Genomic DNA, 26515 nt, shown 5'->3' with positions numbered 1-26515 from the left:
CATCGGCGATTCCTTTGAGGATGTGCGCGACCTTTTCAGATTCCGGCACCTTGTCATCATCCTTCCGGCAGAGGGCGAGCACATGTTGTATATGTACGTAACGTACGACTCTGTACAGGACTGGATTTGGCACGCTAGTTCTTTCTGCACAGCACGACGACGCCCAATGGGCTTGCCGAAGAGATCGATGAGTTTCTGCTTACAGGTGTCCCAACTCGTGATATCTTCCTCGTGGTTGGAAAACCAAACTTTAGCTGTACCATCAAGGTAGAAAATATTATTGGCCAACATGAGCGTCGGATCCCAGTTGTAAAGAGCGCTCACCCTTTCGTGCAGCTGAAGCCATTCCTCCACGTCAGTACTGTCACTGCCCGAAAAGGTGCCTGGGTCACGCGGTTGAGTCAGGACGACGGTGCGGTTAGTAGCAGCTGGATGCGGTGCTGTTGGTTGCTGCGTAGTTGGACGAAGCACGGTTGGTGTAGGCTCCGAAGAATCCTCGTTCTCGTCTTGATCAGGCATCGCACAGGCAGCCAAGGAACGTCCGCTGCGTAGAATCGTCGTGGTGTTGACTGTGGGAAGACCCGCACTCTCCACCAAAATGTTACGGGGAGAAGGGGTCTGAAAAATACCTTTACTTTTGGTAAACCGGCAGGCATACAATATGGAGCCCAGTCAGCACGATAGCACGAGCTCGCCCTAATCATCGTCCTCTTTTCTACAATGTTCGTTTGTGGCCCCCGTAACAATATAAATCTTGACTTCTAAGGTAGTCCCGTGAGAGATTTCTCCTGTGCATTCTTGAACAATACAACTATGCGGCGTGCGGGTTAACTGGAAGCAGACTGCAGGTCTGTGTCTAATCGAATCTTCTGTCTCTCACTGCCCATTAGGAGCGATTGGCATATTCTAGTAGGAAACGGTGGACCATCACTGCGTGCTTTGCGCCTCCCCTGGTATCTCTCCTGCGCAACGCCGCAATGAGTGCCAGCGTCAACATTGCCGCCAGTGTCAACGTTACCATCCACACATAGTTCTCTTCAGCGAGAGATGGTGTAATGTTTTTTTGTTTTTTTTTTTTGGGAGGTGGACATGGCGAAAGCATGGCCTCCGAGATGGCATGCATATGGTGTGTTTTTCTCGGCGGAGGCCATGGCAGATAGCAGAGCACAAAGGACTCCAGTGTGCGCATGTTTTTTTTTTTGTGTGTGTGTGCGTCTGAACAAAAATCGCCGTCAGAATTTTCTGGTTGAGCTGAAGGAAAGCATTTTTTTCTGCATTTATTTTGGTCTAATTTACGAATAAAAGCATGACAACTACTGCATTCTTCTGATAGATAAATGTAAGGAGGTATCAATTCATGTGTGGCAGTATTATTACGGTTCATTGTGTCTCGGCGCAAAATGCCTCGATTTGAGAAGTATAAAGGCATTCTAGCATCCCTCTTTTCTGGAGACTTTTATGGGGGAAAACTGGGCTAATTATCGTTGAATAGTATTGCTCTTGTATCCTGACTCATAATTTTACAATTATGTCGCGCACCAATATTTATGAGGTGATCAACCGAAGCACAGTTACACTCTAGTTAACTGGGTGCCCTAGTCATGTTATTGAAATAAGGTACGTGAGAAGTAATTTTGCAGGAATAAAAGCTTCGATCAGCCGATCTACATTCACTACCCACGTCTTTCACAGTGAAAAAGACCAAGTTGTCATCGTCTCCTTTTTCGTCATCTGAATTTCAATTATGTTTTGGTAGAACAATGGCAATGTCAACTTATTTACTGCACTCTCGACTGCATCTATATCATAGGGTTGCACATGTAGCATAACGATATCTTTCTAATGAAAACTAAGCAATTGCCCAGGTAGGCTACTAAAGGAAGAAAAAGTGCATATTGTCATTGCTAGTAACACCACAGTGTTTCATACCAGGTACATCAAACTCTGAACGTATGTTTCGTACTTTTTGAACAAGCAAAACATTTTGATGTTCATTCTTACATTGCCCAACGTATCCACTAAACATCGTAAAACTCACAGTGCGAACCGGCGACCATAAGTGACCAAGACGTGCCTGTAACCAGCCTGTGGCCGTCGCAGCACCGGCGACGTTGAGTCTGCACATAGTCTAGACGCATGGCGACAGCGTGCACTCTCCTTCCTGTATCCTGCTTTCGCTGCTCCACGGGACAATTTGTTGAAACAACGTTACAATGAACAGCAGTGCTAGTTACATGAAAAGAAAGAAAAAGCAACCCTTTTTATCGAGTGTAACCCGTGTATGTAGACCGTATCGCTCATCTGACTTTGCTTGTTAATCAGGCTGTCTTTTTTTTTAGGGGCGAAGCTCCTTACGGCGTGGGCTGTGCGTCCCCTGTAGCCTGTATGTAGCCACCTCTAGTTTAGTTCTTGCAGTGTTCACTAGATGGCGGTACCGTCCCCTGTATGTAGCCACCTCTAGTTTAGTTCTTGCAGTGTTCACTAGATGGGGGTACCGTCTCCTGTATGTAGCCACCTCTCGTTTAGTTCTTGTAGTGTTTACTAGATGGTGGTACTTGTAGCTGATGATGAAAAGATGCAAGATGTTATAAACTAGAAAGCGGTACTTGTAGTTGATAAAAGACGCGAGATCTTATAAAATAGGAATGATGTCACATATGGCGCGTGTCATTGGTTGAAGGCAATCGTTCGATTTAGTGCGGCGACGTACGCTAGGGGGAGCGATGTAATAAAATCGAGTGGGCAAAATGTACAGAGGATTCATGGTTTACCAGGTTTACCTCCGGAGCTTCGCCCACTCATCATCATTCACTTCGTGGATATGGCCGAATTTTTTTTTGTACTAGTGCCCTCCATACTATACAGCCTGCAAAGTACAGTAAGTTTCCAGCACATGTGGATCTCTTTTGGCATTCATGTTCTCATTAAAGCCCGCCCTTATTTCAAGTCATGCATTATTTTATCATTATACTATGCATATACAGTGCAGTCCACTTATAACGATATCGAGAAAACCTAAAAATATGATCGTTATAACCGGTGATCGTTATATCTGGACTGCCGCCAAAAAATCGTCGCCGGACGTACCTTTTGTAGCTCCAGGCTTCATTTCGCTATTTTCACCAATTAATAAATATTGTAGATAGTAGGATGTCAAAAACAAGACTTTATTTCTTACTCCGAAGAACGCATCACGGGTTCGCTGAGGAAGAGAGACTGACCGACGGCGGAAGAAAGCACAGCCAGAGGTACACAGCCGGAATGCCAACGAGGCCCCGCCCGATGCCGCCGCGCCGCTTTGCTTTTCGCTTTTTTTATTTTCTCTCTCTTTCCCGCTTTCGTTCGGCAAGCTACGAGTAGCTTGCCGGCTTGCCGTTGTAGAAGGCGGGGAGCCGCGGAGCGCAGCGCTTTGCTTTTCGCATTTTTTTTAAAATTCTCTCAGCCTCTCCGCGGTCGACGCGCGGCGAGGCGCAAAACGTGACACAGCTGGCGCCATCTGTAGCGCGTCGCGCCAACTCGCGATGCTCTCCTCGGCTTTTTGAACGGCCGGGACGCGCTGCCGGCGCTGTGCTGCAGTGGCGGCAGGTACGTACTCGCCTACGCTAACTTTTCGTCTCGTCTCGGCATAGTTCGTTTCAGAGGAACTTATCAATCTAAATGTTACGATTATTCTGAATGAAACATGCCATCCACGGCAAACTTTTCATCGTTGTATCCGATATGCGGTGGATAACATATCGTTATATATGGTTTTTTTCCCCATAGCCCCAATGCATAAAATGAGACTGTTAAGTCGACCCATCGTTATAACCGATATATCGTTATATGTGGTATCGTTATAAGTGGACTGCAGTGTTTTCATAGCCATCTTTCCTATTGCATTTCATCCTGGGGTAATACATATGCCAGTCACCTGGAGCCCCTTATACAACTTCAGAAACGGGCACTACGTCTGATCGCCTTCGCTCCATTTCAATCGCCTTCTACGCCACTCTTTATTTATTTTTCCGTGCTTCCAATTAATCTTTTATTCACTCTAAAGTTAGCTATATTGATGTACCGCCTCATTTATCATGGTCTATGTGTTTCAGGGCTATCCACACAACATCTTGTCAATACTAATAACACCAGGTTTTCAGCCTGTCACAATTTCCTTCTCCCTAAAGTGCGTAGCAATTATGGAAAACTAACTCTTAAATTTACAGGTGTATCCGTATGGAACAACATACCACTTGAAATAAAGTTATGTCCCACATTCTATTCGTTTCGCAAAATGTTTAAAGAGTACCTAATCACAAAACGTGTTTTCTAAACTCTGCCGTCGTGCCTTACTCCTAATTTTAGTATTTCTTTTACTCACTATACCACTTGCTGTTACACAGAACTTTTCTTGCCTTGTTGTTATGAAATTTTAATCATTCTTTGTTTAATTCGTACAAAGTGTTTTTCACTGCTTGCTGCATTGTTATCGGGCTTGACTTATTCTCTAACGGAGGTCCCCCCGACAGTTTTCTAACTTCGGGACCTCCTCTGTACTGTAGAATTTTATTCATGTAAATGTATGCATTCCTGAAAATAAAGTTTGATTTGATTTGATTTGATTTGATTCTTGCAAAGCCATCGCAATTATATGGGCCCTAATTCGGGCTGCGCAAATATACAGCAAAAAAGCCCATTTGAGAATACATACGCCCTAGCATTGACTTTGCCTCTAGTACACCCAGGCCTGGCATTCTGAAATGAGCGCGTAGTTATACAAAAGCGCAAAACAGGTTTTTTCTCACCACATGCAAGCTTCGCCCACAGCACGGCAGCCTTTTCGATCATATGAAGGAGTGCTGCGGTGCTAAGGAAAGAGCAAGCCACGCCCACCTTTGGAAACATGCTCTCTTCATGCGATTGAAACGGCCAGGGAGATACCCGCTGTGAGCCTGCCATTTCGGAGGCCATGGCAAAAGTCATAAGATGTCAAGAGCAGAGCGTCAAAAAGTGGCAGGTGTCAAGCAGCCTAAACTGAGCAAGCACGTGCTTAAAGGGACACTAAAGGCAACTATTAAGTCGACGTTGACAGTTCAAATAGCGGTCCAGAAACCTCGTTGTGTTACTTTTGTGCCAAGGAAGGGCTTATTTTAAAACAAAATCTTGTTTTTGTAATCCACATTAGGTTAGCACACTTCAAATTACTTGCCTCAAGAAGCGGACTGTCTAACGTCACTGTTGCTGTGAGCAACATTGCCCTGCTTTAATGTGCAGCTGCGGACACTAGCAGCAGCAGACCGAAAGCAGGGGAGCCACAGCAGCAACGACGGCCATTAATCAATTTCGTGCTATTGGCTCCGAGATGACAGGCATGTCTTAGTTCAACCAGGTCCCGCTAGATGGCACCACCTGTACAGTTTAACCACGCTAAAATTGAATTTTTGAACTATTCGCGCCATCCCCCAAAGTAACGTCCAGCGGTTCTTTTTTCCATGAATCAAACAGAAGCGAACAAGCAGCATTTTATTGCGTCAGAAGGGAACAAGCAGCATTTTATTGTGTCTCATGATGCTCGGTTTGTTCTTTATTTAGTACAGCTAGATCAATTGCTAGTGATTAATTGTAGGTGGTTCATCTGACGTCATCAAGATCATTTTCATAATGTCCTACAGCGGCATGTATTCTTGCGCATTTACGTTGATTTCTCGGTAAGTAGGGCACTGCTGTTGATAATATTGTTGTATTAGATTTTGTCATACATTGAAATTTCACTCTGACGTAAATCATTTGACTTTATTGTCCCTTTAATGTCAATGCTAGCACTGGGGCTAGCTAGCTTGCTCGTGTGCTTTGTCATCGTCCTCTCTTTGATTACAACTGTAAAATTTTCAGATTTCTGTCTACATATCAAATTGGCAGATGGGACAGATATTCTGGGTACAGTTGCTAATTGATACTGCCAGAAATAGAGGCTGTACAGCACTTGAAGCGAGCTGCCATTTGTGGCCCCTGAGCAGTTGACATCTGCCGTACGCACGCGATGCTCGCCCCTCGCTCACGTGTTGTGCACACACATGCATAGGTAGCCTTAGGAGGGAATGTTCCCAACAAGTCGTCGCACATCTTCTTGCGGTTGGCAGGCTTTCTGTATAGAGGGCACCTACTTTTTATTTCTAGCACGCTCAGTTGCTTCTGTGCATTGTACTGGCAGTGCAAACTTCTTGCTGTATGCGCGTGCATTTGACGCCGCGATGAAGGTGAGTGCTTTGCAGCTTTTAACCTGCGATTCTTCAGGATGCTGTGGCATTGTGCTGCGTCAAACTGCAACAGTGGTTATGCATCCTGCAAGGGGAAATTAAATAGTACATTCAAAGCTTCTATTGGCCGAGTGAGTGTGGAAATAGGGCTTGTGGCATACCAAGGAAAGACTGAAAGCTGACACCTCGTAGATCAGTTGAAGCACTTCTTGGACTGTGACAGACAGGTGGTGCTATTGTGGCGAGCTTAGTGGCAAAGTTTTTCTGAAAAAAACAAAAACAAAAACAAAATGACCGGTGTTGTTACCAGACAACGTGTCGTCAATGTTTCCACTGAGGTACTTGTCTGATGTTTGCAAAAAAAAGAAGGAAGGAAATACAGTAGAACCTCGTTGATATGTTCCCACTTGATACGATTTCCTGGCTCCTGTACTCGAAATCCCGATAACTAGAAGGTTCTGCTTAATGCGTTCCCGAAAATACAATTATTCGGCAGCAACGCAGCAAACTGCGGTCGTATGATATGTTCTACGAGCAAAAACTCTCATTCAGGTGTGCAAAAAAAAAAAAACGCTCTCGCGTGCTTGTGTAGTGCCAAGTGGCAGACTGCTGCCATGCAGCGACGGCAGTTTCTTTACGCATCCTGCACACTTTTTGTTCAGACCAACGGCCACAACAGCCAGGAGAACACTACGAAGCTAACAATGTGGCACAAAGAATGAATGCGCTGTCGGTCACAGTCCAGTTTGCCATGCCTTGGCACAAGAGGAACATGCTGCCTCCACAACACGATGCGCTGTGCATATTTCTCACTTTTGCTACATTTGCCTCCTTTCCCAACCCCATCTCACGTGCAGCTGGATTCTGTCACCATGTTCGAAGATTTACAAAGCCACGCACATTTAAGTATGTTAGCCATGCACCTTTCAGTGGAAAAGATGGCCTGAACTGCGAAAAGCATGCAAAGGCAGACACTTCTGTAGCTCAAGGTACAAGCATGCCCACTGCTTGCGAAGGTGAAAAAATCGAGATTGTGTGGCCTGTAACCTCCTCTTCCTATGAACTCACTGCTCTGACTCAAGAAAAAACAAGCACCGGCATTCGCAAAGTTGAAAGGCATGATATGGCGCTCTTCGGCAGTAGTTCTCATTTTATTTTCATCTTTCTCAGTTTTGTGGTTGCAGACAACGCTGACTTTTTGCTGACAACCAATGAGGCTGGCATTTCTGTGAAATCAGCTTTTCAACGCTATAACGTTTAAATTTTGAGTCGGCAAGGACGCTCAAAAACACACCATAGGAAGCGCAAACGATGAATTGGCAACAAATGACCTTGAATGAACGAGTGAGTTTCTTTGGGCAGTGTGCACAGAGCGGTGCATGCTTTTTTCCTTTTCCACTACCGCACTTTCATGACAGAGGGGGCATTAGAGGTGTGTCTGATTACATGACTTTATTAGGACTCCTGAGAGAGCACAGTTACGCCTCCTCAAGAATTCTGTCTTCGTGGATCAGTCCAAGTTGCAGCCCATATGTTAGGCTTTATGAGCGCTAACTGTCTTATTCAAGTGACAAGGTGAAGCTATGAACCATCAGAGTTGTAGTTTAGTGCGGAGTCATAGAAGGGATGAATTCAATCTTCACTGAAAACGAGGGCATGCATGTGCAACACTGAAATACTGGTTCGTGGTTGCCTTGTGTTTTCGCATTGCCCAGATATTCTAAAGCATGCAGAAGTTTACTTGTTTCTGTGCATTGTGATACTGTTTAAGCAGTCCGGACAAACAAGGAAGTCCTAAAACTTAGTCAGCAGCTGCCTGTTAGAACTCTCTTTTTGTATAAACATTGATTAGATTAGCACCGCTGGTCTGTGGACGTTACGTGTTAAACTTTTAATTAAAACCTGTATGCACAAAATAGCAAGCAGGCATACAAGGATGAAAGGAGTCATAGTCCAAAACAACAGTTGTGACCATGCAAATTTGAGGCCTGTGAAGACAGAGATGAGTCTTTCAAGGGGCATTGTCTGATTTGCTTGTACATTTGTAATGTGCGCTCTTTTTGACCTTGCACTTAATCTTTTCCTGAATATCTGAAAAAATCGCAGCATATTCATGGAGTGAATGATGATGACTGGGGCGAAGCGTCTGTCATCACCACCGGTGACTACTTACTACTACTGCTACATACATCGGAGGATGTACAGACCCACGCCTTAAGTAGCTTTGCCCATAAAAAATGACCGAATCAACAGCATGGGAACTAATTGTGGCATGCATGTGCTGTTGTTGCTCCTACTATTGCCACAAAGTTTCAGTCATAAGGGCTTCATGGAGACATTCTTGAAGAGCCTGCCAAAAGCGAGAGCAGTTGGGAGACTACATGCGAATTAAGTGTTCCAGATTTGTGCAGAGCACCAAGAGTCACTTTAAGGATGAGTAGATGCTGTCTTATCAAAGTTATGAAACACAAGGTTTTTTTGTTTCATACAAGAACCAGCATTTGTCAAGAGCTGCTGGTAGTGCACAGAAAGAAGCTTTTTGCCTTCTTTAGATTTGCAACCAAACTCTGTCATTTGCATGGCTGCCCTATTGGCATGATCACAAACATGGATCATGCATCGTTTTATTTCTCTGAGATGCATGGCTGATCTGTGAGAAATGAAGCATGTGTGTGCTTTCTTTTGAGAACAAGATGATTAAGAAGACAGCAATGCTTTGCTGCTTCGATTGTGGGCACAAGCTGGAGCTGTATTTTATCTTAATAAGGATAACACTTCCCACCCCCCTTTTTGTTCTTTTTTCGAACTTACCTTGGCATTGCAGTATAGATCAGCAAATTCACTCATGAATAGATTCACTCATACCCAGATCGATCGTGAGTCTGAGTTTGGGTCAGAAATATCTTGGTGAGTTTGAGTCCGGTTGAGAAAATTTTTAGTGAGTTCGAGTGACTACTAATTGCAAAATATGTCTTTCGAATGTGTCAGAGTGAGCTGCACATTCTTCAGCCTATCTATGCTTCACAATAAGAAGTGTGCTAAAATCGTGCAAAGGTATTACTCTGTTACACCTCTGCCAATGGTAGCATATATACACAAACACCCGAGTATTGGAGTATTCAACGTGACTAAGCGAAAACAGATAAGGAAGAACGTTTCGAGAAAGCGATAATGGTTAATTTTGCCTCACTTGGCTCAGCGTTTCAGCACTGTGGCAAAAGGTGATACTCGAAGGCTCCCAGTTGATCAAGGGGTGTTCACAAGCATCCGTCAAGCCGAGTGACAGAGGGAACGAGCTCCTTTGGCTCACAGCATCGCAGCACAACTCTTCTTGCCCCTGTACGCTTAAACACTTTAGGGAATCCAAAAAGGACAATAGAGTGTGCTGTCACCATAAGGCTGTCTTGTAATTGCGACTGACATGCACAGCTTGCACTTTTAGGGTTAGACGGTCTTTGCCTTGTTTTCTAATTAAACAAAAGAGGTAGATGTAGTCTTGTCACACTTCATTAAATTGCACAACACTTTGCCTAAACGTTTTGCTGAGGAAGGAGGCGCATCGTGCAGGATTGCAGCCCAAGAAGGAGGCCAACTTCTCGACGGAATGCCTGTTCCTGGCGATGCAAGCATCCCACCTGGGCGTGGTGCCTGTGATGGCTCGCTACGGTCGCCGACTGCGTGTGCTGCGGGAGCTGCAGCGGCTTGCCCAAGAGATGGCGGCCAGCCAGCCCCTGTGGGAGAACAGCCCAACAGCCGTCAACAATCGCCGTCTGCTAGCCAAGTGGCGCACTCAAGCACGGCGCGTGGCCCAGAGCAAGCTGTGTGCAGATGCTGGACTTCTAGACCCCTTGCTGCTGAGCCGCTGCTTTGGTCTCTACAACCTGGCTGCTGCCGTTTTCGTGGCAGTGCTCCAATCGTGAGTCTCACGTGGACTTTCAGGCTGCATCGATATAATCGGCAACCCAGCGCTTTTTCAGGCTAGTGAAATACTTGCCAGAAATGTGCAGACCACAATGAGCCTATTAAGCAAATACCAGTGATTTCACTCCTGCACCAACTGTGACAAAGTGTGGCGAATCAGGTTTACTGCTCCATCCCAAAAATATCAACAAAAAATTGCGCCAAACTGTGCCAAACAGATTGTCTTTATTACCAGCAATAGCCTCGCTGGCGCATCAGGAAATGTGCAGCTTGTTGACAAGGCTGCAAAGTTACAACTCTGTACCTAGAATTATTGCACTGAATGATCAGCAGTCGTGCGCACCTCTGAAGTGATCTATGATGCTATGCTTGGTGCTGACGCAGTTTTGCAAGTCGGCTCAATTGCAGAATGCGCTTTTCACGGCGGCTCATGACGTCTATGGCAATTTGTAGCATGTAAGCGTGGTGGCGATTCATTAGCAGACGTCATCCTTTCCAGAAACGCCACTGATAGCTCACTTCAAAGGTTGCACTTTATGTAATTAAGGTAATTTTCACAAATAACTGCCGTGCTTTGTGTCCACAGAAGAGCACGAGAATGGTGAGAACGTGTTGATGCTTTCCTTTGGATATCCTGTATTGTATTCGTGGGTCTTCATCCAGACCTTTCTCGTAATTCTTTCTCCCAGCACATCTGCATTTGTAATTGCTTTTGCAGTAAATGCTTCTTTTGAGCTTGTTGAGCGCTAGGATCCCAATGTGAATTTTTCACGCGTATTGATCTCGTTAATAAAAATATGCCTCCTGGCCAGAGCAGCCACAATTTGTTTTTTAATGTTCGCAGTTTTCAGTAGCGGGCCTTCGCTGACGGCCCATATATCAGAAGGCTCGCTGTCAGGCATCTACCCCATGTTACTTATCCGCCCCTCTCTTTCCAGAGTCAATAGCTTGTGGTTCAAAAATATTCAGCATCACAATGTCACATTCAGTGTTCTGTCCTGGGGAGTGGGTGTCTGTGTTGCTTGAAGGGCACAGTCGCTAGCGGTTGCTATCATGTGGCATAAGAGACGACGAGATGGCGAGATGGCTTGTAAACATGTGCTATTAGAAAGTACTTCGCGTTTCGAGAACTGACAGCAGGAGAACCGCTTTGGCACCTGGAGTGGTCATAGTCCCGTTAACTAGTGTTCTTTTGGGTTACGTGAGATTGGGTCCAAAAGATACAACTGGTTAGTTTCACTTAATCTTTTATCAATTAATGCATCATCATCATCATCGTCAGCCTGACCTGGTCCACTGCAGGACAAAGGCCTCTCCCATGTTCTTCCGCCAGTTAAACCGGTCCTGTGCTTGCTGCTGCCAATTTATACCCGCAAACTTCTTAATCTCATCTGCCCACCTAACCTTCTGTCTCCACGTAACCCACATGCCTTCTCTGGGAATCCAGTCAGTTACCGTTAATGACCAGCGGTTATCCTGTCTACGCGCTACATGCCCGGCCCATGTCCATTTCCTCTTCTTGATTTCAACTATGATATCCTTAACCCCCGTTTGTTCCCTAATCCACTCTGCTTTCTTCTTGTCTCTTAAGGTTACACCTACCATTTTTCTTTCCATTGCTCGCTGCGTCGTCCTCAACTTAAGCTGAACCCTCTTTGTAAGTCTCCAGGTTTCTGCTCCATAGCTAAGTACCGGCAAGATACAGCTGTTATATACCTTCCTCTTCAGGGATAGTGGCAATCTACCTGTCATAATTTGAGAGTGCTTGCCAAATGTGCTCCATTCCATTCTTATTCTTCTAGTTACTTCAATCTCGTGGTTTGGCTCCGCAGTTCTTACCTGCCCTAAGTAGACATTGTCTTTTACAACTTGAAGTGCACTATTACCCATCTCGAAGCGCTGCTCTTTTCCAAGGTTGTTGTACATTACTTTCGTTTTCTGCAGACTAATTTTGAGACCCACCTTTCTGCTCTCCTCGTCTAAATCCGTAATCATGAGTTGCAATTCGTCCCCTGAGTTTTAGCAATGCAATGTCATCGGCAAAGTGCAGGTTACTAAGGTACTCTCCATTAACTCTTATCCCTAACTGTTCCCATTCTAGGCTTCTGAAAACCTCCTGTAAGCACGCGATAAATAGCATTGAGGAGATTGTGTCCCCCTGCCTTACACACTTCTTGATTGGTATTCTGTTGCTTTCTTTATGAAGCACTATGGTAGCAGTTGATCCCCTATAGATTTCTCCCAGGATGTTTATATATACTTCATCGACGCCCTGATTCCGCAGTGTCTGCATGACGGCTGATATTTCTACTGAATCAAACGCTTTCTTGTAATCTATGAAGGCTATGTATAGTGGTTGGTTATATTCTGAGCATTTCTCTATTACCTGATTGATAGTATGAATGTAGTCGATTGTTGAGTAGCCTGTTCGAAATCCTGCTTGTTCCTTTGGTTGATTGAATTCTAATTTTTTCTTTACTCTGTTAGCAATTACCTTCGTAAATAGCTTGTATACTAAAGAGAGCAAGCTGATCGGCCTGTAATTCTTTAAGTCCTTGTCATCTCCTTTCTTATGTATTAAGATGATGTTAGCGTTCTTCCAAGACTCTGGTACTCTTCCTGTCAGGAGACATCTCGTAAACAGGGTGGCTAGTTTTTCTAACACAATCTGTCTTCCATCTTTCAGCAGATCTGATGTTACCTGATCCTCACCAGCAGCTTTGCCTCTTTGCATGCTCTCCAAAGCGTTTCTGACCTTCTATCATTACTGGTGGGGTGTCATCTGGGTTACTGCTAGTTCTTATAGTAATAAAGTCGTGGTTATCCCGGCTTCTGTACAGATCTCTGTGAAACTCCTCCGCTATTTTAACTATCCTATCCATATTGGTAGTTATTTTGCCTTCTTTGTCCCTTAGTGCATACATCCGATTTTTCCCTATCCCAAGTTTTCTCTTCACTGCTTTGACGCTTCCTCCGTTTTTCAGAGCGTGTTCAATTCTCTCCATGTTATACCTTCTCACATCGCATACATTACGCCTATTAATCAACTTAGAAAGCTTTGCCAGTTCTATTTTGTCTGTTGTACTTGAGACTTTCATGATTTGACGCTTCTTAATCAGATTCTTCGTTTCCTGAGAAAGCTTGCCAGTGTCCTGTCTAACTGCCCTGCCTCCAACTTTCACTGCACACTCCGTAATGATATACTCGTCAGATTATCATTCATTGTATCTACGCTAAGGTTGGTTTCCTCACTAAGAACCGAGTACCTGTTCTGAAGCGAGACTCTGAATTCCTGTACTTTCCCTCTCAGTGCTAGCTGATTGATTGGCTTCTTGCGTATCAGTTTCTGTCGTTCCTTCTTCAAGTCTAGGCGAATTCGAGACCGTACCATTCTATGGTCACTGCACCGTACCTTGCCAGCCACTTCCACATCCTGCATGATGCCTGGGTGTGCACTCATTATAAGGTCTATTTCGTTCTTATTTTTGCCATTAGGGCTCCTCCATGTCCACTTGCGGTTTCCTCGTTTTCGGTAGAAGGTATTCAATATTCGTAAATTATTGCGTTCTGCGAATTCTACTAGTAGCTCTCCTCTGGCGTTCCTAGTGCCGATGCCATAGTCTCCTACTGCCTGGTCCCCAGCCTGCTTCTTTTCTACCTTTGCATTAGAGTCTCCCATCAGTATAGTATACTGTGTTTTTACCTTACTCATTGCCGATTCCACGTCTTCATAGAAGCTTTCAACTGATGCGTCATCATGGCTGGATGTAGGCGCGTAAGCCTGTACCACCTTCATCTTGTATCTTTTATTCAGTTTAATTACGATACCTACCACCCTTTCATTAATGCTATCGTGTTCCTCTATGTTGCCGGCTATGTTTCTGTGAATTAGGAGCCCCACTCCCAGTTCTCTTCTGTCAGCCAAGCCCCTATAGCAAAGGACGTGCCCATTCTGTAGCACCGTATAAGCCTCATCTGTGCTCCTAACCTCACTGAGCCCTATTATATCCCATTTAACACCCTCTAGCTCCGTGAATAGTACAGCTAGTCTTCCCTCACTAAATAAGGTTCTAGCGTTAAACGTTGCCAAGTTCAGGTTCCAATGGCGGCCTGTCCGGATCCAGAGATTCTTAGCACCCTCTGCTGCGTTGCAGATCTGACCGCCGTCGTGGTCAGTTGCTTCACAGCTGCTGGGGACTGAGGGCCGTGAGTTAATTGACGTATGCATGTGGGAGGTAGTGGCCAGATACTGCACCAGGGTGGCCAATCCGTCTCTGGTGAGGGAGTGCGTTTCCCGGCGGTGGTTACCGGTGAGGCCACACCCCAGGCCTCCTAATGCAGTTCCATCACCACGCGGATTTTTTTTTTTTATCCTGTTGGGAACTGCGCGGCAACGGGATTTGAGCCACGGACCTTTTGCATGCGAGGCGGATGCTTTAACCACTATGCCATCGCGTCCCCTTCTAAAAGAGCTGAAGCCTTCCGATCGTAGTCCCCGCTGTCCAACACCACCGTCGAATTGCCCTTGTCGGCGGGCAAGATGACAATGCTTCGATCCCGTCGGAGTTCCCGAAGTGCCTGATTCTTTTCCGTGGTCAAGTTCTTTTTCTTTTGTAACGGTAAATTAAAAAGGATCCCAATTGATTTCAGCCTATTTTCTTCTCTAGCGCCCGACCTCACGCTTTGGACGGCTTCCTCTACAGCCGCGACAAGTTTCGGTAGACGGGGCGTCGTTGAAATGTTATACCCATGTCCTTTTGCCAGGACAGAAGTTGCCCGATCAGTGAGAGGACAAGATGAAAGATTGGTGACAAACCTGGAATTTCGGATGATTTAGGTGGAACTCCAGTCCAACAGGTAGCAGAGTTTCTTATCCTGAGTGGTCCGGTGCTTTTGTGCAGTCGATGCCGCAACGGAGTCCACGAACGCGCCGACCGCAGTATTAACTCAGGGGTGCAGTGCTCAAGTTGACGCTTGGCGAAGAACAGGTCCAATTCTTTTTTCCATAGAGAGGCGTTAATTTCATGAAGGCGAGTGTGGATCAATCGTTGTTCGGTTATCGTGACACCTTCCAAGCCTTCAGGCGTCAAGACAGGTCGTTTTGGGTGCAGGCTTTGAGGAACGACTTTCCTTTCTTTGCAGATGTGGCTGAAGTTGAGATGAGTCTTGAAGACTGCGATGCCTTCCTTAATGCGTATGTAGCGCTTGACATGCTGCATTGTATCGTGTCCGAAGTCTTGGCTGATTGACTTGAATGTCAACATTTGACAGAAGTCTGTCTGATCAATTAATGCAATACCAACAAATTTTATTCTTATATGCTGTGGGGGTGCTGCCACCCCCCCTGTAAAGTTGTCTGCGCCGCGTGGCGCACGTGTCTCGCCCCAGGGCGTTATTTCGGTGGTGACCACCACCGGGCGATAGATGGCGTTGTGTTCGCTCTGAGTACCGCTGTTGGTAGTGTGGCAGCGCCAGTGGTGGCCCCTGGCGGAAGGCGGGCCTTGGTGGTGGGCGAGCGTTGAGCGAGCCTCTTCTGCGCGTGGCGGCTGCCGTGAACGGTTGTCTGTAGCGTGGCTCCCCGGTGCTCGGCACCGCGGGCTTCGCGCCGGGGTCCCACGTGGTAAGTCAAGCGTTGGCGACGCCGCCTTGGGAATGTGTTAGTGTGTGTTTATCATGTTCATGTGTGTTTATTGTCTCACTGCGTTATGTTGTTTGTATGGTAGCGTGTTAATTGAAATTGATGTAACATTCGGCGGACGATATCGTCGTCTAAATTAGTTAATAAATGTATGTATGTTGTGTGCTTTGTTCCGACCGTGTTCACCGTGTCCGTCACTCCAAGAGCGTGGCGTGGCGGTGCGCGCGTTCGCCGCGCCGAGCCCCCACACTGGCTGCCCAACGTGGAGCTCTTGGAGTGTCGGACGACAGTTCTTGCGGTTCGGTACAGGGATTTTGTTAGAGCCGGAGTAGAGTAGGCCTAGGGGGGACTTCTTTGCTAGCGTCGGTGGTATGCTTTGTTGAGAAGCGAGGGGATTGGTTTTGTAACGTGTTTCAATTTGTCGGCAGGTTGACTTTCTTTTTTTTTTTTGCTCGCAAGTGTTCTTATTTTTTGTTGTTAGTTTTCAAAAACGTTGTTGAATTAGGACGAGAGCCATGCGGTCCGCATCCTGGGGTGAGCAAGGCCTAGAGCACGTGGTTTGTAGGCCAGGCCCGAAGCGAGTGAGTACGGAAGCCTCGTGGGTGGTCCGATTTTCTGTAAATAGCTTCTTCTATCTCTTTGGGCTCAGGGAGCCGGGCGTCGTTGCTGACTTGTATTGCGGCTCGACGCCGGGGCGTCGTGACACCGCCCGGGGCGGTGGACGCCGATCGCTCGGTAAGCTGCTGTGTGCGGCGAGCGATAGGGCCACCTCACAGAGTGGACGTCTCCTCGCGGCTGCCTCTCCTGCGCCTAGGCTGGGTGCTGGGTGGATGCCGGTTGTTGCCGAGCGACTCATTAGGCCTAAGGCTCTGCGCAGCCGCCTGTCGCACGTGGCACAACTAGGTGGATCGTAGCGTTGAGGTGTTGCGCTCTGCTTCCCTCACTTTTTTTTTTCTTGTGAGCACGAGTTAGGAAAAGTGATTTTTGTTTTTATTTTGATGGGCGTCTCGGCCGCCACCGATGTATTAGCTAGCAGTACTAACCACCGTACCACGTGGCCGAAAAGCCTGAAGCTCCCTCCCCTGGGCCGCGCTCCTTTGTTTCTTTCGAGTTTTGTTTTTTGTTGATGTATTCAGCGGGAGGGATGTCATCCACGGCCGGCGCATCGTCAGCGTCGCTGGCCAGGAATGCGGTCGTGAGTTCGGGCGATGAAGATGCCTGGGACCTGCGCAACTGCCTGCAGTCCGGTGCCCTCGTGAGTGCTGGTCGCAACTGGAAGACGTGTCGGCGCTAGCGACGGATCGTCGCGCCGACGGCAACGTTGCTGTTGCGGGGCCGGTACTGAGGTGAAGTCTAGCCGGAGAGTGCAGCAGTGTCGACCAGCGGCGGTGTCGTGGTGCAAGGACATTATGGTCGTGCGATATCATTTTTTTGTTAAAGCTTGTGTAGCTAATTTCTGATTTCGGGATATGGTTTGATTTAAGGTTGGGGGAATGTGGGGGTGCTGCCACCCCCCCTGTAAAGTTGTCTGCGCCGCGTGGCGCACGTGTCTCGCCCCAGGGCGTTATTTCGGTGGTGACCACCACCGGGCGATAGATGGCGTTGTGTTCGCTCTGAGTACCGCTGTTGGTAGTGTGGCAGCGCCAGTGGTGGCCCCTGGCGGAAGGCGGGCCTTGGTGGTGGGCGAGCGTTGAGCGAGCCTCTTCTGCGCGTGGCGGCTGCCGTGAACGGTTGTCTGTAGCGTGGCTCCCCGGTGCTCGGCACCGCGGGCTTCGCGCCGGGGTCCCACGTGGTAAGTCAAGCGTTGGCGACGCCGCCTTGGGAATGTGTTAGTGTGTGTTTATCATGTTCATGTGTGTTTATTGTCTCACTGCGTTATGTTGTTTGTATGGTAGCGTGTTAATTGAAATTGATGTAACATTCGGCGGACGATATCGTCGTCTAAATTAGTTAATAAATGTATGTATGTTGTGTGCTTTGTACCGACCGCGTCAGCTGTGTCCGTTCACTCCAAGAGCGTGGCGTGGCGATGCGCGCGTTCGCCACGGCGAGACCCCACAATGCTTATATGTAGCAAGGCTTGACGTCATCAGTGAGGAGGTCTGTGTACTCACCACACGCTCCAATTACTTGCTGCATACACTGTGTTCGAGATTGATACTGCCACTTGGACGGCTATATAGAGATTACTGGAACACCTCTTGCAGGGCAATGCACGTACAGCATCAATGGCACATGCGAAAGGACCTCCAAAATGGTGTGACGATGGTTTATTGTTATGTTATTCCACACTGCTTAAAAGACGATCACTTGAGATCAAGGACTAGACAGACACATGTCCTTCACCTCAAGTGTTTGTTTTTTAAGCAGTGCCCAATAACATAACAATGAATAGCTACTAACTCGCCCAAGCAAGTACCCTTATAAGTGACAATGGTGTTGCCGCCTTGCGGATCAAGGCTCAGTGCATACCCTCTATATGGCCACTCTAGAGAGCAAAGCACTTTTCGTACAGTCTTTTATCGTTGGGAGCACAACACGCCTAGAAGAATATACAAGCCATCTCTGATGCCTGCCAGCAATCGCTAGCCTAAAATCACAGTTGCTGCTCTGCACCCCCCACTCCTTGCATTCCTTCATGCTTATTGAAGACGTGTGGGGCGTTCTTCTCTGCTGGAATAGCAATCGATGGGTAGTCTAGCACGCGGGGTGATGTTATTGCATGCGCCTTCCGTGCAACAGTGATAAGTCGGCTGGTCTGATCTTTGCTTCAGCCGCGTCCCCCACCCACACGCGCGTTTTTACCCACAAGTATAGCATACGATGCGCGGGGGATATTATCAATTTCGACATTACACAAAGCGTGAAGATGATGGCAAAAATGTGTCAAAAATGTCCATTTAAATGCTATCACTATGAAAACAAATTAGTTTTCACCTTTGAGTCATCTTAGGTGATTGCATTTTATGACATTTTTTCCTTTCTTTTTGCTCTGCTTAAGAGCAAAAAGAGGGGCTTTGGTGTACAAACAGAATGTCTTAGTCATAGGCAACTTTGCTGCAAAAGGAAAATGAAGTTTGTTAAATCATGTAGCACACCTCTAAATGAACTTTGACACTTTTGCAGAAGCTCGATTGAAAGGTATCTCCATATATGGGCAACCTGGTGCATGTGCAAGCGATAGTCTAAAAGCACTGCAACAGTGCAGCACAGAGAGGCCTCCAAGAGACGGGAGCATAGGAAAGGTTGGCTTTATGAGGCAAGTCAAGTGACATCATGGTACGCCCAGCAATAAAATCGATATTGAAGAAAAGAACCTGTCTTTCTCCTTGGAGTCGTCTTAGGGAATGCACTGGAGACGGTGCAAGTCTTTAGCGTTTAGGAATGTTTGTACATCGCAGCATTTGTCTATCATGTTTGCTGATAACCACATAGGTGTATGCAGAATGTTGTTATATAAAGCACAATTTCATTGACTGCAGCTCTGTTTACCGTATTTACTCGCGTAATGTACGCACTTTTTTTCCCGAAAAACCAGAGCAAAGTTGGGGGGTTGCGTTTATTATGCGAGGTAAATTTTCAAAACATTTCTGGGATGAGCCGAAGATACGATAATGCCTAAAATGAAGTTGCGTAGCTTACTCTTTACAGTGAAAATGCACGTACACTATTTGAAAACACATTTTTATTGCACTGCAATTGCTTCAATCTTCGCCAGAATCGCCGGTATCGTCGTCTAGGTCACTGGCCACTTCCACATCTTGGTCCCAAAACTGATCGTCTTCACTCCCGTTCAGCGCATTTGCGATTACCATCTTCTTAAAACTCTTAATTATCAGATCACCTGGCAGTGAGCACCATGAGTGCAAAATCTAAGAGCACACCAGCTCGATGAACGGCCTCCTAATCTTGCCGGTCGGCGTCAGAGCGTGCCCTCCATGAGCCATCCATTCCGTGTACAAGTGGTGCACACCGTCTTTGAATGGTTTACTGATGCAAACATTAACGAGCTGAAGCACCGAAGTAAGTCCACCTGGAATGATGGTGATCTCCGTGCGCAGCTCCTCGAGCTTCTGGTGAACGTTCTCTCGCAGGTGGCCGCGAAAACTGTCGAGAACGAAGAAAGACTGGAAAAGCAAGGTGCCAAGGCGTCGTCTCCAGACAGTCTGCACTCAGTCGACCATTAAATCGGTTAGCCCGCACGTGTATTCCGGCTGAGAAGTTCGCCGTCGGCACAGTTTCTCGCTTGAAAATAACATACGGTGGTTGCTTCTGGCCGTCTGCCGCGACAGCCAGCATGACCTTGAAACGCTGCTTCTCGGCGCCTGTCGTTTTAACGAGCACGCTATGTGCTTCCCTCTCATTCACAGTCCTACTCATCGGCAACCCCAAATTGATTGGTGTTTGGTCCGCGTTCCCGATTTGCGAGAGAAGAAATTCTCAGTCTCGCCGCAGGCGTATCACGAATTTTCGAAAATCCACTACCTTATTTTCGTAGCAAGGAGGAAGTCGCTGACAAAGTGATGTGCGCCTCCTCAAGCACAGTCCGCTGCGCCGCATGAAGCACATAGTCCACCCATTGCTCGCTTTAAACGCCGTGGGAGCGATGCCATGCTTCCTGGCTGTGGCTCGCGCTTGCGTCTGGATCATTTCGTGCGAAAGGACACAGCTATCATTTCGTAGGTCCCGGACATATTTCAAGATTTCCTCTTTTACAGCAGGAAACTTCCCGGTCTTCGGTCTCTTTAAGGAACGTCGCTCTGTTCGTAGCACGGAGCTTGTCATGCTGCTTCCGCCAGTAGCGCACACGTACTTCATCAATTCTGAAATGCCTACGGGCAGCTCGATTCCCGTGTTGAAGTGCGTACTCCACCGCCTGTAGATTGAAATCGGTCGTGCAGCTCACTTTTCGGCCCATCGTCCATGACAAAATGCAGCACAGGCTTGGAACGAACTCCCAACGAGGTGAGAATGGGCAGCATAACTTGTGAGGCGGAAAAACAAAAAGTAGGGCTACGATGACAACAATGCTATAACTCGCGTCACCGTCTTTCATCGTTTTGATTGGATGTCCTACCCGGCCTTGGAATTTCCGCTGCTTCAGTGTGCTTCGGTGGTGGTATATGGGGCTAGCAAACACCTGATGCAAAGGAGAGACAGTTTCACTATCCTCATCATGACCCAGCACGCTCCCGCAGTGCCGCATTTTATATGCCGCCGGCTCCTTTGTATTTGCCTGACCGTGGGATGGCGTGGGCAGTTTCGCTGTAGCCTACATGACCGGCCATGTAGGTTCCCCACACTGTGTGCTTGTGAGCCGCGATGTCTCCACACTCGAACCATTGGTAAATACTGTTGCGGCGTGCGGATAGTTACTTCAAAAAGAATACAAAAAGAGAGGGACTGTGCCGCACACAGATAGAAAAACAAACAAAACGGTGCGCTACCATGGCCGGAGGGGAGGGGGGAAGCAAACAGAGCGGCGTCTGCGTAATAAAGAGTAAAAAACAGGAAGCAAGAAAGATATGATTGACGGATGAAGAAGCGCCACGCTTTGGTTCGTGGGACTGCAAAGGATGAACGTGGGGGGATGTGTTTAATACGCGAAGGTAAAAATCCCAATTTTGATTAATAATGTTGGAGGTGCATTTATTATGCGAGTGCGTTCATTATGTGAGTGCATTCATTACGTGAAAATATACAATAATTGCTTTGAAAATGATAATGATTTGTGGAGTCTAACGTCCCAAAACCACCATTTGATTATGAGAGACTCCGTAGTGGAGGGCTCCGAAAATTTTGACCACCTGGGGTTCTTTAACGTGCACCCAAAATCTGAGTACACAGGTCTACAACATTTCTGCCTCCATCGGAAATGCAGCCGCCACAGCCGGGATTCGATCCCGCGACCTGTGGGTCAGCAGCCGAGTACTTTAGCCACTAGACCACCGTGGCGGGGCCTTTGAATATAACCGCTGTTCAAGTTGTCCTAGAACGCTGAACTGCATGACGCTTGCTTCTGTATCATCGAGGGGAATAGGAAGTGCTTCTAAGATGATTGGCTTCACGAGATTTGCAATGAATTGGAATATTTCTCGCTTTTCACAAGAGTGAAATAATTATTAATGTCTTTGAAAGTAAATGCAACTTGCTTTTTCAGTGTACTTCAAGGTGTAAAGTTAGCTTCTCCAGAGTACTCCCAGATGCAAAATTACCTTCTCCAAATTGCTCCATAATGGACAATTTTGCGTGAAAATGAAAATTTCACTGCTTCAAGAATTGCTCCAAATCAAAAGACCTTGGTAGCATTATTGAGATACTGAACAAAACTTTCGACGCCAAACTTGAGCACTGAAATTGATTCACACAACCATAAATTCAACCAGAAACTAGCAGAAAATGATGAATTTTGAGAGAAAAGTATGAGCTGTTGTCCCCATCAGTGCTGACGGAGGTCATCTTCTTCGGGCAGCAATTGCGAGAAACTAGGCGCCGTTAACTCTGGCCTGTTTTCCTCTAAAACCTCAATCTGCATGCGCAGGAAGCTTGGCATTTCTGCAGCCTGACGAGCTCTTTTTATAGGAATCGCAGTGGCAGACGTATCCTGCGGCGCTTCTTTTACTTTCTAGTGATAGAGTATCATGGTGTCGTCAGGCAGGCACGTGGTTGAGGACAATGTCGTACTGGTCAGGTGAGACGCCCAAGCCAGTCAATGTAGAGACTCAAAACTCGACGTTGTCGTATCGCAGCCGAAGGTTCTCAACATCGGCTGACGACTTGATCGGTGCCAAGGTGAGGAGATGGTCAACGTGCTCGTTTATGAGCAAATCGCGTCGACCTAATCGCTTTGGAGACTTGATAGCGATGTGGTAATTATCTTATGTCAGTCGAATGCCTTTGATGGCACACTTGAGCCGCTGAAGTACGACTGCAGGTACTTGAACTCCTCAATCTGCAGAAGTTAGTCGTTTAGGTGTACTGTTGCACTGAAGTGATCCCAGAAGGACTGCCGATCACGAAGTGCGTGCGAAAGCGTCGTAATCTAGTGTTTCAGCGGGACCACTGTGTGATAACGCGACATCGTTCCTTGACTGGGTATGGCATTGGCTACTTGGGAAGAGTCACTGACCTTGCTCTGGGCTGAGGTGCTGGCACCACCGGCGTTGCTGTTCAGTGCTGTAACCGCCGATCTCACAGCACTCGTTTCTGTCGTCGTGTTTGCAGCCTCTCGAAAAAAGAACCCCGCTCGGAACACTGTGTAAGAGACCCTTCGGTAGAACTTTCCTGCGGCCTCAAGCTTTTCCTTGTAGGCATCGTCTGTGACATTGAAGATTTCTTTGTTTAGGGTGATCAGTTCGGCATTATTCATAGTGAGGTAAGCAATGTGGGAGTCGATCTGACTGGCATTGGGAACGTGGCCTGCAGTTCGTCTGTCAGGAGCATGATAGTTCGCATGACACTGGCCCTGATGACTCCACGGTTCTTGCGCAGCCGCTCCAACGACGCCATCGGAAGTAGAAGTCTTGGAAGGGCATGATCGGGGGATTTCGGCACCAGAAAGAATCTTGGTAATGACGACCAGAGTCGCAGTCCAAGCACTTTATGTTTATTTGACTGCTCGTGCCGAACTTCTTTCTTATTCTCCTCTATGCTGTTCTTTCATGTTGCTGCCCGTACGCAATTATTGGCAACAACTTTGATATCTTTTTTTGCAGAATGCTACAGCTAGCATCCGTGTTGTCGCCCTGTCGCAGTGTTCTAGTAGCTAAGGTACCGAGCTGCTGACTCGCAGGGCGCGGGATCTAATCCTGCCTGTGGCGACTTCATTTTTGATGGAGGTAAAAATACTGTAGGCTCATGTGATCAGGTTTGGGTGCATGTTAAAGAACCCCTGGTTGTTGAAATTTCCTTAGCCCTCCACTATGCTCGTTTATCATAATGATATGGTGGTTTTCGGACGTTAAACCCCACATATCAGTCAATCAATCAGCATTCGTGCTGTAGCTTAAAGAAGTGACATTTTAGACAAACTGGTGTACCAGCCATGCTTCTGGCTGCTGAAACATGTCCAGGTCTCACTGCATTGTATAGCCACAGCCAATGGCAGCACGGGAGATTGGAGGCAATGTGCCTCTGGCTGGTGATTACCCAGCTGCCACTCGCTCGCGATCCTCCAAAAAATACATTCATGTGTTTTAAAATATGTGATAGAAGCACCGTTGAAACAGTCATGTCTTCAGAGCTGAATTGCAGTGTTAAGTATTACTTAGACTCTGTCTGCGGCCACTTGTAATTATGAATAGAAAAAAATCTTTTTCATATAAATGTAATGCCTGAGAAAGCCGAAACCACCAAAATTTTGAAAATTCTCGTAAAACTTCATTATTTGCAAGATTATGCATGATTGTGTGCTCAGCGCCTCAATGGTTGCTAAGTTTACTTGTGGAAGGCTAGGAAGCGATTTCACTGTTTCATCAGGCAGAGTGGTACAGCGCATTTCATGCAGACTGTTCACAATCTTCGTGTCGAGCTTGCTCCTCGATGGTTTTATTTCTTTTTACTCACAGGCTTGAGGCCCATGGTCAAAGCAGTCATTGCGCTTGTTGACACAAGGAAGCGACATTCTTGCTTTTTCTTCTCTAGTTGTAGGTTGTGGTGCTTGGGTCTCTGCAAAAGATGGGCTTGCACGCGTTTTTCGGACATTGCAGTCTTAATTAGTGTCTTGGCAACTTGCCTGCGAAAATTGATCTAATCTAGAAGTTTTGCTTTCGGTAACATTTGATGGTCATGGAGGTATTCAAACTAAAAATACATAGATAGACATGTCGACCAAGTAAAAAAAACACTCTTAGTGTTGAGGGGTGCCGACATCCCCTGTAGAGAGTTTTGCCCTGCGTGGAGCACGTGTCTCACCCAAAAGACGCATTTCAAGTTACAACTGCTGTGCGTTGTGTTCGCGTTGAGCACCACTATCATCATCATGGTTGGTAGAGTGATAGCACCGGCGGTGACCCTTGGGGGAAGCAAGCCTTGGTGGCGGGTGAGAGTTGAGCAAGCCTCTTCAGCGCGTGGCGGTTGCCGCCAACGGTTGCTGCGAGCGTTGGCGCCGCCGCGTTGGGTGTATTATTGTGTTTGTCATGTTATTGTGTTTGTCATGGAGTGTATGGTAATAGTGCGTACGGATGTCCTAGTGTGTCAATTACGATTGATGTATGGATTCGGCGGACGATATTGCCGTTGTAAATTAGGCCAATAAATGCGTGTCGTTCTTTGGTTTGTACAGACTGCATCAACTGTGTCCTTTCACTCCCAGAGCATGGCGCTTGCTCGCCATTTTGAGACACCACAGTGTTCACTTCTTCTAATGAATTTTCATGTGGTACAAACTAAGTAGAAAATCAAGCTTCTCAACAGAACTCGTTGACTTGTAATTTCTTCAGTCAGTTCAAAGGTGGGTCATTTCATGCCAAACGTCCCAGCCATTTTGGCAATCATCTCAAATGTACTTGAAAAAACTTGGCCACGTATCTGCATGTTAATCTGCAAATGTCATCGAAAGACGATAGTCTTGCATGTGCAGAAAGTGAACAAAACATTTATTTGATGTTCTGGGCAAGAAATCAGTGAATGATATTCTGGAGGCGCTGCGTTACAGTGCCTCGAGCGTGCAGCAGAGGCGAACGAGTGCATCAAGTTACGTCACACGTGAGACATGAGCGCTATCTGGCAGTTATCCTGGAAAACAGGGCACGCGCCGCACGTGCGCACCTGTCTCTGAGGTGATAAGGTGTAGAACGCAAGGCGACGGGTAGGTGCCACCACAGTGTCGTCTTACCAAAGCGTTGAAAACACTCGCCTTTTCGTGCAAGCGTTGCATGGTCAGCGCAGCCTGATAAACGCTACGGTTTTTAGAAATGCTTATATATGCCCTTCCTAGTAAAATACACACATACAGAATATATATGTGTTATTATCGTGCCTCCCATATGCACGATAATTGCTTTTTACTTGACAATCGCACAAGTACAAACGCTGAATCTTGAGCAACATTGGTGGGAGCTGCGGATGGGGTCAGCCGTTTGGAGTATCGGCTGGTGCCGTTCAAAGTACCTGGTATCGTTAAGGGTGGACAAACAGACAAATGTACAGACAGACAAACAGACCAAAATTTTTGTGTTGAAAGTCTCCAAGAAAGACTATCGTCGTCAAAAATGATGCTGATTTACTGCATTGAAAACAGTGACCTGCTTGAATATTTTGGAGAGAAAAAATTTTTTGGTCACGTGGCTGCCTTCTGAACTTCCTGGAATGTCGTTTGAGTGTTGTTTGCAGAAAAATTTATTTTGAAAGCATTGCTCCTTTTTTACATACCAAATTTAGTCTGCATGTTAAGTAAAGGCTCTTGTGTAAAGTGTTTGAAACTCAGTAATATTAGTGCAAATTTACTGGCACATATGTCTCCAAGAATTTAGCCAAAATGTGTTATGTTTGCAATTTTTCTAACTGCACTTTGTATGAATATTAGAGTAGTGAATACTTACTCCACGCAAGGTATATTTCGACGGAAACATATTTGTAGGCGTCTCAAGCTGCTAAACTTTACAAGAAAAAATCGTGGATTTGACAAAATCGTCATTTTCCCCCATATTGAGACGCAATTCGCACCATGTGGTTGTCCAATTAAAAATCACCTTTATACCTATATCACTAGCGAATAAAT

The 26515-nt window shown here is 46.6% G+C and overlaps 1 protein-coding gene across 4 annotated transcripts in view; it reads left to right on the top strand.

The window, feature by feature from the left end:
- The window catches only part of Ube4B (Ubiquitination factor E4B), a 244571-nt gene that overhangs the window by 107653 nt on the left and 110403 nt on the right, over window positions 1-26515 (top strand). For all 4 annotated transcript variants that reach the window (XM_037420066.2, XM_037420059.2, XM_075890893.1 and 1 more), the window contains one exon: window positions 9804-10152. In XM_037420066.2, coding sequence (XP_037275963.2) covers window positions 9804-10152 — 349 coding nt within the window. The remainder of the gene's footprint in view (window positions 1-9803; window positions 10153-26515) is intronic.

Source organism: Rhipicephalus microplus, chromosome 3, assembly GCF_043290135.1.
Source record: "Rhipicephalus microplus isolate Deutch F79 chromosome 3, USDA_Rmic, whole genome shotgun sequence".
In the NCBI taxonomy this organism is placed as follows: Eukaryota; Metazoa; Arthropoda; class Arachnida; order Ixodida; family Ixodidae; genus Rhipicephalus; species Rhipicephalus microplus.
Note: the sequence above shows the minus strand (reverse complement) of the source record. Positions and strands in the feature narration are given on the sequence as shown.